At 46.3% G+C, this 15,227-nt stretch overlaps 2 protein-coding genes across 3 annotated transcripts in view; both read right to left on the reverse strand.

The window, feature by feature from the left end:
- LOC308589400 (uncharacterized protein) overlaps positions 1–15,227 on the reverse strand; it is a 256,421-nt gene that overhangs the window by 225,360 nt on the left and 15,834 nt on the right. The window lies entirely within an intron of this gene.
- Positions 3,232–8,131, reverse strand: KCTD12 (potassium channel tetramerization domain containing 12). The gene has a single exon (XM_081199121.1). The coding sequence runs from the start codon at positions 7,808–7,810 to the stop codon at positions 6,797–6,799; it is 1,014 nt and encodes a 337-aa protein (XP_081055247.1). The 5' UTR covers positions 7,811–8,131; the 3' UTR covers positions 3,232–6,796.

Here is a 15,227-nt window from a genome sequence, read left to right on the forward strand (position 1 = left end):
CTTGATTAAAAGGGGGAAAGAAAGAGATTTTACTTGCAATTAATGAGTAATCTTCCATGAATCAGAACAAATCTATCATCCCATTAGGCTTTTAATGCATAGTACAGAGCTCTCAGCAGCAGTTTTAATACAAGTTCAGTCTTCTGTTAGTGCAAACCTTTCACATAAATTTAAACCCTCTTTCAGGAAACTCCAAGGAGAAAGAAAACATTTGTAAGATCGAAGCTGACTGCTTCCTTATAATGAAAATGAAAGAAAAATAATTATATTTATTTGTGTGCCTCTATGTGGATTCTTAAATATATATCTGTGACTTTTGTTAAATCATCTTGACTTGAAAGTCAGTTTAATTTAGGTTGTGCTAATAATATGCTGCTTTTATAGAATCCATTTACAGAGAACCCACAACTTCAAAAGGCAAAAATCTAAACGTTTTTCATCAAATCTCAAACCCAAGTGGGATAACTCTACAGTGGTGAAAACATGGCTAAGAGCTTTTTAAACTGCTTCTCCAAATCACTAACCCTGCGTCTTCATAATATTAATTAGAAAAACAGCGGGCTGCACAAGTACCAATATTTCATAAACAGAGCCCTGTTATATTGTACTTCAGAGATGAAAATTCCTAACACAATAAATCTGCCAGCCTTTTAGATGCCACAAGGCTGGATTTTCTTTTTTAATCTAAAAAAAAAAGGTTCACATGATAAAGCGGTTGGAGCAGGCAGCTGCATGCGTAAACTTTCACAAAGAAAAATAATCCCAGCACATTCGAAACTCAAGTGGACCACAATTAAGCAAAAATTAAGCAACTTCAACATGAGAAATTAGTGTGATTGCGGGTATTCTGGAAACACACAACGTAGATTCAAAAACTAGCAGACGCATCTCCAAATCTGGTTGCTGTCAGATAATAGTGTGGATTCATGGAAAATCACATATTCCCTTTACAAAACAAATATTACCATTCAGCTGTTATCTGTATCAGTGAAGGAAACAAGGAGCCAATGGGGTGTCTGGGGCTTCCAATGGGGAGCTTCTCATTGGAACCCTGAAAATTAAACCCTAACTCATCCCTTTTAAGTATCTATGCTTAGGCATTGCAAAGGCAAGTTTGAGCATGTGGTGGGGGAAATGTACACTGTGATTTCCAGCTTTACAGTTCTGACTTATCACATTCTCAATTTCGCCAGGGTCTAGAGCGTGGACTTGAATCAAGCCCGAACTTCACCTTAAGAAATCCTCGTCCCACTGGGATGAAGGCAACACAAATAATGACAGCAGACCTTCAGGAAAACCAGAGCAGGTTGTGTCTTGGATGAACAACACCTTTCTAGTATGTTTTCTCTGAAGCCCAGTATAATGATCATGGCTGGGACCAAAAGTCTGTTTTGGGTGTACTCAACAGTTTGTGTGCACCTATAACAGAACCACATGTTTTATCAGAGGGAGGTACAACCTGCTCCCCTCCGCCCCCTCCCCCCGCCACCCAAGGTGGCTGGACCCCTCATTGGCAGCTGCCAGCATGGTTAGTGGTCAGGGATGATGAGGGTCCAACAATCTCTTGCAGGACACAGATTCTCCACACCTGCTTCATCAGATAAAACCAGTTTGGAGTGTTTGGCATGGAATGCAGAGAAGGAAGAAGCTCCTGTTTAAGAAAAACCAGCTCAGATACTTGGTAAAGGTAAAGGATGTGAGCATTTTTCTTCGGATCCTGGCCAACGGTTTTCTCACCCCGCCCCCAACAACACTGAAGTGTTTTATCAACTGTTTGTTACATATGTGCTTTTAGGACAAGACCTTTGATAACATTTGCGCTTTGCAGCCCAATCCAATGCATGTTCACTGAGAAGTCATCCCCTTGTATTTCTTGAGATTCTTTGTCAAGTGATTATGCTGAGGATTGTTAATATGTTCATAGCCAACCTTTGCACCAAGGAGCTCAGCACAGTCTGCATAGAGTTCCCACATTCTCTCTTCACAACAACCCTTTGAGGTAGGGCTCATCTGATTTAGGGCACAGGCCTCTCTGGTTCAAGTGTAAACGTATGTCCACTACACAGCCTGGTTTGCTATCTTAAGTTGCTCAAGGTATTAAAAAACAAAGTTTGTTTGTACTAAAGCACAGGTTCAATTTTAACGTTATCAGATGTACACTTTGACAATACAGTGGTACCTCGGGTTACATACGCTTCAGGTTACATACACTTCAGGTTACAGCCTCCGCTAACCCAGAAATATTACCTCAGGTTAAGAACTTTGCTTCAGGATGAGAACAGAAATTGTGTTCCGGTGGCGTGGCAGCAGCAGGAGGCCCCATTAGCTAAAGTGGTGCTTCATGTTAAGAACAGACCTCCGGAACGAATTAAGTACTTAACCTGAGGTACCACTGTACACATTAGAACGACCCTGTTCCAACCTGGGATTAAAACTCATCTCCATGACCTCTCACATACATTCCTCTTTCACTTTTAATATTCGCATCCTAGATATGTGTAACCATTTCAGTACAATAAACTTCCAAAGCAGATGTGTTTAGAGTTCAGAACTATTACGTAACAATGCTTATGAAGGTGATAGAACTGGCCCAGAGTTAGCTCATTTGTCATCTTCCAGATGTTCCAGGCCAACTCCTATAATCTCAGACTGCTGGCCATGATGGCAGAAGCTTATGCAAGTTGCACTCCAACATCTGGACAGCACCATGTTGAACTAAACCCAACATTCCTGAATTTGCAATTGTTCAATAATACAGAAATGCAGAGTTTCCCAAATTTTGGACTGCGATATGAGCTTTGCACCTAAACTCATTTGTACTGGAAAGTACATTCACGCCACTTGGAAAGGGTCCCAGTTTTGCTAACTTTGACAGCAAAGGACCAAAGCCTTGCTTTGCACATTCCTGCCATTTACAGTTAAAATAATCAGAGTTTGCAGTGCCGTGGGAGAAAAAAACTCCATTATTTCCCTGGAGCTCTGCTGTCAGTGAAAGTTGACAATTCTGAGGTACAGGCATTTTATTTGTGGCAACTTTATATATTCAATGGGACTTACTTCCAAGAAAGTAGACGCGGTATGTTCTCACACAAACCACAGAGGGGTGGCAGATAGTAAGTTTTTTTGGTTTAGCTATGTTATAAACCTAAGTATCCTCAATCACTCGGTTGTTAATGACAACCCAATATCCCACCAGTACACTTAATGACGCAGAACACAACAATTACAAAATTACTAGTTAGTTCTTTTTATTATACCCATTCTGGTTTTAAAAATAATAGGAGCTTTAGGGTAGTCTGCTAGCAAATAAACATTCACTAATCAAAATACAAGTTTTCATTAGAGGGATGCGTTTTAGCCAACAGGAATTTTCGCTGTTAATTCACATTCAAGCAAGTAAGTGTCGACAAACATACTTCTATCATTTTGCTGATGTTTGTACGCAAGTCTCCCCCCATATAAATAGGTGCAGAAACACAGCTTAATATGAAAGTACTCTGTCCAGGTACAGCATATGAAAATCTGTATAGCACTAGTAAATGAATAAAAAACTAAATGATTCGTGTAAAATGTTTATACACTTTATATACACACTAAGTCACAAGTTCAATTAAAAACCACCCCCCATTCATAACTCTTATGATAGACTTAGTAAGCTACAGTACAAGATTTATTTTTTAAACAGAAACAAGAAAAGAAAACTAGCTAAGAGCTCATTTCAGGACTTACTGAAAACTGGATTGTATACAAAATTTTAGAAAACATACTTCAGAGAGAATTACTCAACACAAACTAGAAAAAGACTGTAATCAGCTCTCGAGAATGACATTTTAAATACTTAATTGCAATCAATAACCTCTCACTTAGCGAAAATATGACAATGGGATTATTTTATAATAAGGCATAAGGACAACCAGGGTACTCTCTCTTCTGTGGAACTCTGGCTTCCCATTGCTCTCGTATTGCTTGTCCTTATTTAAAAATGCTCTCTCTCTCCCTTTCTTTTTCTTGCTTTCTTTGAAAAAATACATCATTTTAAAACCATCTCCCAGAGAAAAAAGGAAAACATTTCTGTGGATGGGAGATGTTTGAAATCCGGACTGTTGATTGATATTTATAAAGCCCCAGAAGAATTTCAAAATGAATGGTTTAAGCTGCAGCTAGACATTTAGCTAAAAAGAAGGAAATTAAAAAAGCCTCTCTCTCTCTCTCTCTCTCTCTCTCTCTCTCTCTCTCTCAGCAATTCTAACAGGCCAACACTTGATCCTAAAATAATATTTTACTCAAATAAGGAAATTCCACTCTTTGAAATGACAGCTTTGGAGTGAGGGGGAGGAAACTTAATAGAAATATTCTTTGGTTAAGACTATAGTGCCCATAACTCTGTATCCAAGCATCAAGACACTGTTTGTCACTAATTCTGGCTAAGTAAATTTTCAAGTTTCAATGTGCACCGCTTGAGGAATGGCCAAATGACTGGATCGCATAAAAAGCACCCATTAGGTCGCAAATGTAAATGGACAGTACTTTTAAGCCGAGCAATGTGCATTTATGTATAGATCTGTTTAATGCGCGGGGGGGGGGGGAATCAGAGCTTTCATTCAGAGTAAAAACTTGTGCTTATAGATCACCATGGTGGTCCTTCCCTATAGATAAGACACCAGCCAAAATTCCTACATACGTGGACTTAATGTTTCTGCACTGTTGTAGGTGCAAACCCCCTCCCAGTAGAAAACAATGAAAACAGAGCCAAATTTGCCCTTAGGTATTTGGAGAGAAAGACCGCGTCCCACTCAGAATGCCCATACCTTTTACTCAGCAGCATGTCTTAACAAATGTAGAAATATCACTCTTTTGCCCAGGGAAGGAAAGGGCACCAAAGGACACTTCAAAGAAGCATTAAACTGAGCCTTGAAGACATCAAACAAGAATATATATAGGATGCTACCCAGCCAAGTCACGCTGAGGGACCACACCTCTTAGTATGACTTGGCTATTGCCCAGAGAGTTCCAAAAAACGCTTAGCACATCTGTCAATCTGTGTGGCTGCTCAAAGCCCAGGACCTGACACACCTCCACCCTTAGCCAGTCTGGTAGACTACTTTCAGAACATTTAAACAATGTGCAATGGGGTTTTTTATATATAATACACACACACACATACATAAAGAGTGATAATACAGGAATTTTCATCAAAGACTCTTCCTTGCTATTGTCCCCTGTGTCAGAATTACATTTTGCAAGCACACTCAGTTTTCAAAGAACTGACACTGCTTCGTGCCATCAAAGAGATTTGCTCCTGGAAGGGAAGTTCCGACTGTTCAAGTGGTATAAAAATCCAGAAGTCGCCACTTTGATGACGGCCCCTTTTGGCACTGGCTCTTCTGACCCATCCCCATTGTAACGCAGTTCCAAAGAGCTGAAGAAGAAAGAGACTTTGGAAAGCGGCAGAGAAGGCAAAGGGAATAAAATGGTACAAGGAGGTCCCTGATTGCGTGGTCTAGTATTTCGCCCCCAAACAGGGTAGGGGTTGGGGAATAGAAGCAGCCACAAAATCTAACCTGTCAGAAATAGCTGTTCCATTCCACTGACTTCATCCAATTTAGGAGATAGGCAACACTGGGAAAATAATGATCAGGAAAGGTTCTCTCTGCTTCACCACCAACATGGCTGGGAAGTGCAAAATGTTCTCTCTCCCTCTTTCAGATTCCTCTCCCCATCCCAGGGCAAGAAGGCAACAGTTTCTGGGAAGCAGGAAGGATGGCAGCGGACTGGCCACACAGCAGTTCCTTCACCATGATGCAGAAAGAAGGCAGGAAAATGGGAGACTGGTGGAAGCAGACTCAGAATGATTATTGAAGTAGCATTTGATGCCCACCCATTCTCTGGATGGGGGAGGGGAGGGGAGATGCAGGAATAAAATATACAGCACGTATGTTCTGGGGTGAACAAGACAGACATCTTTGGAAGCATGCATGTTAAAAAGGGGACACAGGTACGTGTGTCAAGATTTGTGTTTTACCTCTAGCGATATGAACAGATCACATAGTGGGTTGATTCTGGGACAGTGAATTTCTGCACAGCTGGCATTTGAGGTGGGCAACGATTATATAAAAGGGTTGGGCAATGGCAGCACATTACATGGCAAAGGCCCATGGAAGTGCTCTGGACCCATGTTAAGTGCAAGGGGTAGAAGGAAGTGATCCAACTTGTACAAAACAAGAGGCGTTCCTTATGGGCGAGGGGCTGAGTGACTGTCTATATAAGGAACCTCGGTGCAGATGGTGTTCTTCCAAGGTACGAGTGAGGGGTGCATGAGGTGCCACAAAGCTATGAAGGGATGAGCACAGGGCAAGTGCATAGAAATGTCAACAAGGGGCCAGGAACTCAGCGTGCGGAAGGGAAGGAAGTTCTCTGCACCTTTAAGAACAACACAGAAGAGGAGACACCACAATGGGGAGGTTTCCTATCTGTGCAGTTCTAAAAGGTGGAAGAGCCTTCAGGCTGCCACCCTATTGCTTAGGCAAAGGCTCCATCTGGGATGCTGGGCAGGAATTCAGGTGGGGCACTTTTGTCTCTCCCAGCACAGCCCCTTCAAAACTCTCCTACAGTTTTGCAAGGCGCAGCTCCCACGCACCAAAAATGTGTCGAGCCTAGGCAGGTTTCTTTCTGCAAGGTCAGGCCCCGGTCATCCTAGGTGAGGGAAAGGAACGGCATGTGCCTGGAAAAAAGAAAAAATCTTGGGTGTGGTGGAGTTGGTGGCCAGCCCAGGCTGCACTTGTGCATCTCGGTCCCCTCACTCCCTGCAGAAGACATACTCGGTGTAGCTGGTCCAGATCTTGTCGTCGGCGGGGCCGCCCTGCTCGGGGGCGAAGGCGCAGGTGCCGGTGGAAGAGCAAGCGGCCATGCGGAAGCCGGCCTCGCTGAGCCGGTCGAAGGCCTGCTCCAGGAAGTTGAACTTGAGGTAGTAGCGGGCCGTGTAGCGCTCCGGGGGCCGGTCGGGGTCGCGGCTCTCGTTGAGCGTCTCGCCGAAGACCTCCTTGGCCAGCGCCGTCTTGCCGCACACCGTGATGCGCGCCACGCGGCGGAACTTGGCGTCGGCCTGCGCGTCCCGCCCGATGGTGTAGGAGCCGCGGTAGCCGATGGTGATGTAGCCCGAGCGCCGCCCCGACGCCGCCCCGCCGGCGTCCAGCGAGAGCGACGGCGCCAGCAAAGGCCCGCCCGACGGGCTGCGGCTGGACGTGGGCGAGGCCGACAGAGCCCCGCCGCCGCCCTCGGGGAGCTCGGCCTCCAGGTAGCCCAGGCCCGGCGGCGGCTCGTCGGCGCACACGGAGGCGTCGCGCAAGAGCCCCGAGAAGCGCGCGGCGGCGGAGGGGAGGCCGGCGGCCGCCAGACGGCGCGCCAGCTCGGGCAGCTGGAAGTACTCGGCCTCCCTCTGCAGGCGGCTGCGCTCGGGGAAGCGCTCGGGCAGCACCAGCTCCTGGTCGCGCAGGTAATCCAGGATGTAGCGGAAGAGGAAGCCGTCGCGGTCCAAGAAGAAGCGGCCCTTGGAGTCGCGCGGCAGCTCGGACGCCGCCTGCTCCGAGAACATGCGCCACAGCAGAGAGCCGCGCACCGACAGCACCGTGCCGCGCCGGGTCACGTACACCTGCCCGCCCACGTTCAGCTCCACGATCTCCGGGAAGCCCTCGCCGCCCACCGACGACGCCGCCGCCTCGGGCTGCGCGGGGCGCGCCGCGCTGCGCAAGGCGCTGCTGCCTCCGCCGCCGCCGCCGTTGGGGAGCCCCCGCGCGCTGTCCGCCAAGGCCATGGCCGGCCCGGAGCAAGTCCTTCCTCTACGGCCGCGCCCTCGGCTTCTCCTCCAGGCTGGCGCGCTGCCTTCCCCGCCAAGCTCCGGAGCGCGCCCGCTGCTGCTGCTGCTGCTGCTTCCCGGGCTCCGCTCGGCGCCCCAGCCTCTTTTTCTTTCTCTCTCTGTCCTCCGGGCTTCGGGTCCTCGCGCTCTCGCGACTCCGATGCGCCGGCGGCGAGCGGCGAGCGCGGCTTATGTAGCGGCGCTGCAAGCTCGCAGGAGGGGAGCGCGCGGCGAGGGGAGCGCAAGGCGTGGACGGGGAGGAGGAGGGGAGCCGGGCGGGTGGGTGTCGACACTGACGTGAGGCTGCGCCTTCCCCAATTGCGAAGGAGCCCGAGCGCACAGCTCCCACCCCCTTCCCCCTGCTGCCGGGGATATATTTATTTATTTGCTCGGCGGAGAATGCCAACTCTGGCCAAATCACAATCAGCCCGACCCCCCCGTCGGAAAGACGCGCAAGCAACCCCCTTGTTGTGCTGGGCTCGCTTCCCTTCTCGGCTTGCCGTCGCTTTGCAAAAACAGGAGGATGCCATTCTCTGGAGCGCTTCCCTTGTCACCCGCAGCAGCAGCAGTAGGATTTTCCAAGCGATTTTTAAGGGTACAGTCCTACACACTTGGGATTAAGCCCTGTTGAGTTTAGGGGGGCTTCCGAGGACATAAAGTCGGGCTGCCCCGTCCCCCTCCCCCCAGAGGCGAATAGATCGCAGCTCTTGCTGTCCATTTACTCTGGAGTAGCCTCCTCTTCCGTGAGAAATGTGCTTGGCGAATGGCAAACGCAGTTGCATTTTTATTTTACTTTGGGGTGTGTGTGTGCGTGCTCTAGTCCTGTTGAGGTTAGTGCAGAGGCTGATGGAGTGGATTTGAGACGCTGCTTGCAAAAATCAACTTTTAGAGGGAGCGGCGCCTTCGCATGAATCGCCCCGAGTATGGCTGGCTAGCTCCCCAATCCACGGCGCGCCCTCGACTACCACAGGGATGAGTGGGGTGGAGATTTAAGGCGCTGGATGGGAGCAAAGGAGGAGCAGCGATGGGCAATGGCTCCTTAGACTCCCGTCCTTCAGAAAGTGCAAGTCAGCAGGGCTGCCGCAGAGTAAATGGATTGTCTCAGGTAGAGTGTAAGAACCAGCCCAGGGCAACGGTGTTGGTGCAGAGGCACTAAACTGCTGCAACGTCACCTCCACGCTGTCCACTACGGAGCGGGTCCCCTGACGTGACGGATGTCATAATGCAAACTCTGCGCTTTTTGCAAACAGCCTCGTTGCAGATGAGAAGGCAAAGGAGCCTTGTGGCTTCCTGACCTCTAGGCAGACTTCCTCTTTTTAATTTTTTTTTAAATGGTAGGTTTAGCAAAAAAAAATGTTTTTAAATGCACACATCCCCCATGCCTATTTTCCCCTGCTCCTCTTTTTCTAGTAAAACGATTTTACATAGTTTCTAAGGGGGAAATGAAGAGGCACATTTCATTTTACACATACCAATCATTTTCATGGGTTTCTAGGCTTCTGGTTCCAACTGATCCTTGACTAATATTGTCCTAGAGATCTTTTTTTTTTTACTTACCCTGCTTTTCATGCACCCACAATCTTTGGCCCTCCCTCCATTTTAATGAGTGGAACAGATATTGTTAGACTTCAAAGACCATATTGTCGTTTTCCCGTACTAAATTCTGCAGCATTTATCTTCACTGTGGGCTTATCTCCAAAAATGCTGCCATACTGTTATTCTTTACTAACGTCCCTGGGCTTGCTTAAGACTGCAGTCAAAGTACTGCAGCACTGCCAGGCACCGAAACAGTGAAATGCAACTTACAAACATGTACATCTGTAAAAGGTCTGAGACTTCAAAGGGTTAATGACTTATGTTAATTCTTTTCCCTAGCTGTTTTACAAATAAAGAGCCTGTAGGATCGATCCTAAATAGGTTTACTCGGAAGCAAACTCCATTAAAGCAGCATATTTTAGTTCCTAGTAAATGTGTTTTAGACCACAGCGCTACCTGCATCCTCTTAGGACCGCAGTATTATAATGCAATCCTATCCACATATCCTCAGAAGTAAGCCCAATTCAGTCCAGCAGGACTTCCTCCTAGGTAACAGTGTATAGAATGTTGCAGCAGTGTTAGAAACTCAGATATATAATCTAGGAGACAAATGACTCCTTAATCCGAGGTTACAGTCACCAAAATTGAATGTCTAGTTGCCATTTGGGGGCAAGACAGCTTTAAAGTCCGATTTTTCAAATGATGGTCTGACTGCAATTATCAGTAAAACATTGAGCTAGTTCAGATGACAACCTTGAGCTAGGTTAAGAACTTTGAGAACTTGAAGAAGAAAGAAGCGAGGCTGGGGAAACCCAGCCAGATGGGTAGGGTATAAATAATAAATTATTATTATTATAAATCACTTGATCCAGGGACAGTCCACATATATATTGGCCTATTCCGACCTCTTTTTCTTAATGGCGACATGGACCATTCATAACCTAGGGATATTCTTCACAACTGTGAGCAGGGCAGTAGACTGGGGTAAGTGAAGACAAGCTACAACAAATAGCTGTAAACTCCTGCTCAGGCTGCACAGAAAAAGCATTTGGTTCCTGAAATTCATTCCGATTGTGCAGATAAAATATAACTGACAGAATTCTACAGGATGGGTTATGTTAGTGTGAAAAGAGTAAAGATCCAATGCTGCCAAGGCATGCACCTCCAGATGGCAGAGATGTCAGGTGCCATCCTGGCGCCCAGGAATCTTCACCTGGTCGCAAGTGTTTGGTAAGGTAAAGGGACCCCTGACCATTAGGTCCAGTCGTGACCAACTCTCGGGTTGTGGCGCTCATCTCACTTTATTGGCCAAGGGAGCCAGCGTACAGCTTCTGGGTCATGCGGCCAGCATGACTAAGCTGCTTCTGGCGAATCAGAGCAGTGCACGGAAACGCCGTTTACCTTCCCGCCAGAGCGGTACCTATTTATCTACTTGCACTTTGATGTGCTTTCAAACTGCTAGGTTGGCAGGAGCAGGGACCGAGCAACGGGAGCTCACCCCGTCGCGGGGATTCGAACCGCCGACCTTCTGATCGGCAAGTCCTAGGTTCTGTGGTTTAACCCACAGCGCCACCTGCGTCCCAAATGTCTGGTATCCTGGTGCAAAATGTACCTGGCCCCTGGCTAATTTCAAACACTGGGTTGCAGCCTTAAGCATTATATTTCACCTCTCCTACACAGGAAGTTAGGTGTAATCTCACTTCCAGTATAAAAGTTTGCAGTGTTTGTAAATGTGCTCATAGGACTGCTTCTGCAGGTCTCATCCTTCTTTATTTAAGTAGCATAGGACGGATTTGTATCTGCACACCTGAGCCTGGCCCAAGTATGGGATGCCGCCATAGAGCCAGACTGTACACTGGTGGCACAGGAGCAAGCCTTGGGCGTGAGTACAATTCCTTGTTGCCCACATAAGCGACAATGCAAAGTGCAACTTAAATAAGTAGGGGCCTTTTTGAATTAGCCCAAGTCCTGTTCTCCATTTGCAGTGAGAAAAAGATGGGCAGTTCTCAGGCAAGGAGCCATTTCCCACAAGCTCCTTCTTGTGGTCACAAGTGCTTAAGTTAATTGACCTCTATTATCATTAGAGGCATTGTTCATAGTGGGCGGAGGTGCATGAGCCTAACACCCAGCCCAAACTGTGTGTACCATACCACAACCGCCTAGCAGTCTATATAAGCAAGTGGGACCTGCAACAAAGAGTTGCAGCATGGACTGCTCCTCTTAGGGGGCAAGAATTTCACCTTAAATACCCAGCTGATACACCCATCCCACACTGGCTGGTGCTGTGCACATGATTGCAGCCAGCTGCCTCCTCCATGCGCCTGCACATGTCCCTTCTCCCGGCCAAGCTTTTCAGTGTTTCACTTCTCTATAGCCATAGGGACTATTTTGGGGGTGTCTCCCCCCCTGGGCTGACAGTTTAATCGTCCTTCAACACTGTCAGTGGAATAGTGTCCTCCAGTGCAGCCGGCTAGTTTAGGAGGTATATGACAGGCCTAGGACACACCTAGCTCCCATTTCTAATGAAGGGCAATGGCTCTGAGGCCTGAGGCAGTGACTTAACCCTGCCTAATAGCAGGGCCGGCCCCAACTGCTGCCGTGCCTTCAGCAGCAGCGTGATACTGAAACAGAAGTTTTTCCTGGCATTGATATGAATAGTGGACAAAATATAAATTGCTACATGTCTGAGTCTTAAGCTGCAGTCCTATATTTTGATTTTAAGTGATTTTAATACTGTATTTTATTGTTGTTACTGGTTTAAGAAGGGCAGGTAAGAAATCCAATTAAGAATAGTAATAATTAGCTGAGAGTCAGCTACATTGAATTCAGTGGTGCTGTATAGGATTGTACTGACAGATTTCTTATAGAGATGTTCAAAAACCCTTTGAGAAAAACAAACAACTGGCTACCCTATTAACATTCTATGCAGGTAGCAGATGAAATACTACAAAGGATGTTTTCTGACTTTTAATGGGGTGGAGGAAGAGTCAAAATAAGGGCATTACATTTAATTGAGCTATATTTATGCAACTAACACAGGAAGGAGGATATTGAAAAGAAGCTAACCATTAATTAATAGATGCTTATTCAATTGATTAGAATGTAAGAGCCGCTTTTCCAATTTAACAACAACAAAAATTAAAAACTGAAACCACATAGAAGCAGCAAAATAAAACACAACTTCAGTCCTATACGCATTGCAAGTAGAATTTAATGGGAAATACTTCTAATTAGGTATGCTGAACCACTGCAATAAAATTTAAAAGACTGAATCGGTATTGGGTTTTTCGGATCCAAGAACACTCCCGAAGCAAATCTCAAATAGAGGCCCACTATTACACCATTGAGGACGTGGGTGGCGCTGTGAGTTAAACCACAGAGCCTAGGGCTTGCCGATCAGAAGGTCGGCGGTTTGAATCCCCGCGACGGGGTGAGCTCCCGTTGCTCGGTCCCTGTTCCTGCCAACCTAGCAGTTCGAAAGCACCGCAAAAACTGCAAGTAGATAAATAGGTACGGGTACGGCGGGAAGGTAAATGGCGTTTCCGTGCGCTGCTCTGGTTCGCCAGAAGTGGCTTAGTCATGCCGGCTCCCTCAGCCAATAAAGTGAGATGAGCGCCGCAACCCCAAAGTCGTCCGCGAGTGGACCTAATGGTCAGGGGCGCCTTTACCTTTACTATTACACCATTAAAATGGCAACAAAACTCAAGAAGCAAAATCCAAATGATGGCTCATGATCCCTATGAAGCGCAAACACTTTTAGAAGCCTCCTCAAGCCCATTGGGGAAGGAGCAAGGTGGGTTCTCTGGGACTTGTGCAGTGAGAATGCAACTACTGAAAAGCTCTTCTTTTATTGGTCCAATAGATTAGATGAGAGTCTAGTTCTCAGGGTCAGCAGGTTCCAATGCTTGCTCACCAGGTGCTTCCAAGAAGCTCATCAACCAGGCATGAAGGCAAGGGCCAACCCATAGTCTCCCTATCGCCACCATTTGTATTCAGAATTCAGCTCTTGGAGAGATGGAGCTTGTCATAGTTAACAACTGCTCAGCCACATTCTGAATCAGCTCCAGCTTCCAAGTGGTTTGTGAAGGCAGCCCTCAGAGATCACATCATAGTAGACCTGGAGATCTTCAGATGTTCCATCATCTCAAATCATTGACCAAGCTGGCAGTGGTTGACATAAATTAGAGTCCAACAGGAGCAGAAGGTAGTGGACTCTCATTCTATGGAGGTTTTTAAGCAGAGGTTAATTGGCCATCTGGCAGGTATTTTTTAGCTGTGTTTCCGGCATTGCAGAGGGTTGGACTAGATAACTCTTGAGGTCCCTCCCACCTCTACAGTTCTGTGATTCCTAACACTGCAGTCCCACAGAACTTTCCCAAGCCTGCAGTAGATGAAGGAGGATATTTCCAAGGCATTTATGACACTTGCAGTGGGTCTTAAACATGGCCGAATTATGCCTTTGGGAACAGTGAGCTAGGATAAAGTATGAGAGGAAATGGCGAAAGTGTGGAAACAGGCAGAAATTTAATGCAGAGACTCTGCAGGGGAAAAAATAACCACAGGGAACTGGGCATTTTATGAGGTTCAGTGGCACAGTCAATATAGGTACTTTGAATCAGAAAGCAAATAGAGTAGCAAAAATGACAATCCAAGATGCTGTTTTGTATGGGATACAGGGGGGAAAGGAAAGAGATGAAGAGAATGTGTAATTCTTTGGAGGTCTTTAAGCAGAGGCTTGACAACCATATGTCAGGAGTGCTCTGATGGTGTTTCCTGCTTGGCAGGGGGTTGGACTCGATGGCCCTTGTGGTCTCTTCCAATTCTATGATTCTATAATTCTCTAAGGCTAACAGTTTTTACAGAGTTCACCAATCAACTGTCCTTTGTTGTGGTGGTAAGCCTTAGTTTTAACACATCAGTGTTCCAGTATAGCAATACATTTTTCATGCTGGGGGGCAACAAAGGATACAATGTGGTTTTAAATCCAGAGTTCCAGTGTGCTTTGCACATAAACTAATTGTGCCTCAGGCTTTTGATCTGCAGTGAAAATGGGAACAGTGGGAAATGGCAATTGATTAACAACTGGTGAGATTCTGCACAGGGTTAACAACTGGGGGTTTTTAGAAGAGAGAGAGAGAGAGAGAGAGAGAGAGAGAGAGAGAGAGAGAGAGAGAGAGAGAGAGAAGGTACTGTTTCTTTGTATTCCATTAAAAAAAAATACTAATTAAGCACTATTGCAAAGTGAGACTCAAACACATTTTCTTTTTGCACAATCTTGTGGGTACTTCACAGACTGCAATCTTCCACTGCTTATTCTTGCACATAGAACTGAAACCAAAGGGGTGGAATTTTCAAGACTCCAATTCCCCTTGCTCAAACTTGCTTGCAGAAAGAAAGAAAAATGGCACACTCGAAAGATAACCTATTTATGGCTATTGTTGGCATGACAAATTTTAGGAGGAGGAGACAGACAGACATTTAGTGAGATGACGTTTAAGAGTCTCTCAAAATAAAATTGGTTGCCATTGCCTTTGGGGGCGAAATCCAGTACCTCAACAGCTGAGTGAGCAGGAGGCGGCTAATAATAATAATAATAATAATAATTTATTTATATCCAGCCCTCCCCAGCCGAAGCCGGGCTCAGAGCGGCTAACAACAGTAAATGATACAACATTCTAAAATCAGTTCATTATAAAATCAGTTCAAATCAGGTTAATGGCAACCATTGGGCTAGAGTTCTGTGAGGTCTGCCTGGCTTACCACATTCTGAAGGGAACGAAATAATGCATACTGTCATCTAAAAACTGGAGCCCATAAGACCATCTGATGTGATATACGT

This window comes from Podarcis bocagei (assembly GCF_964188305.1).
Source record: "Podarcis bocagei genome assembly, chromosome: 6".
In the NCBI taxonomy this organism is placed as follows: Eukaryota; Metazoa; Chordata; class Lepidosauria; order Squamata; family Lacertidae; genus Podarcis; species Podarcis bocagei.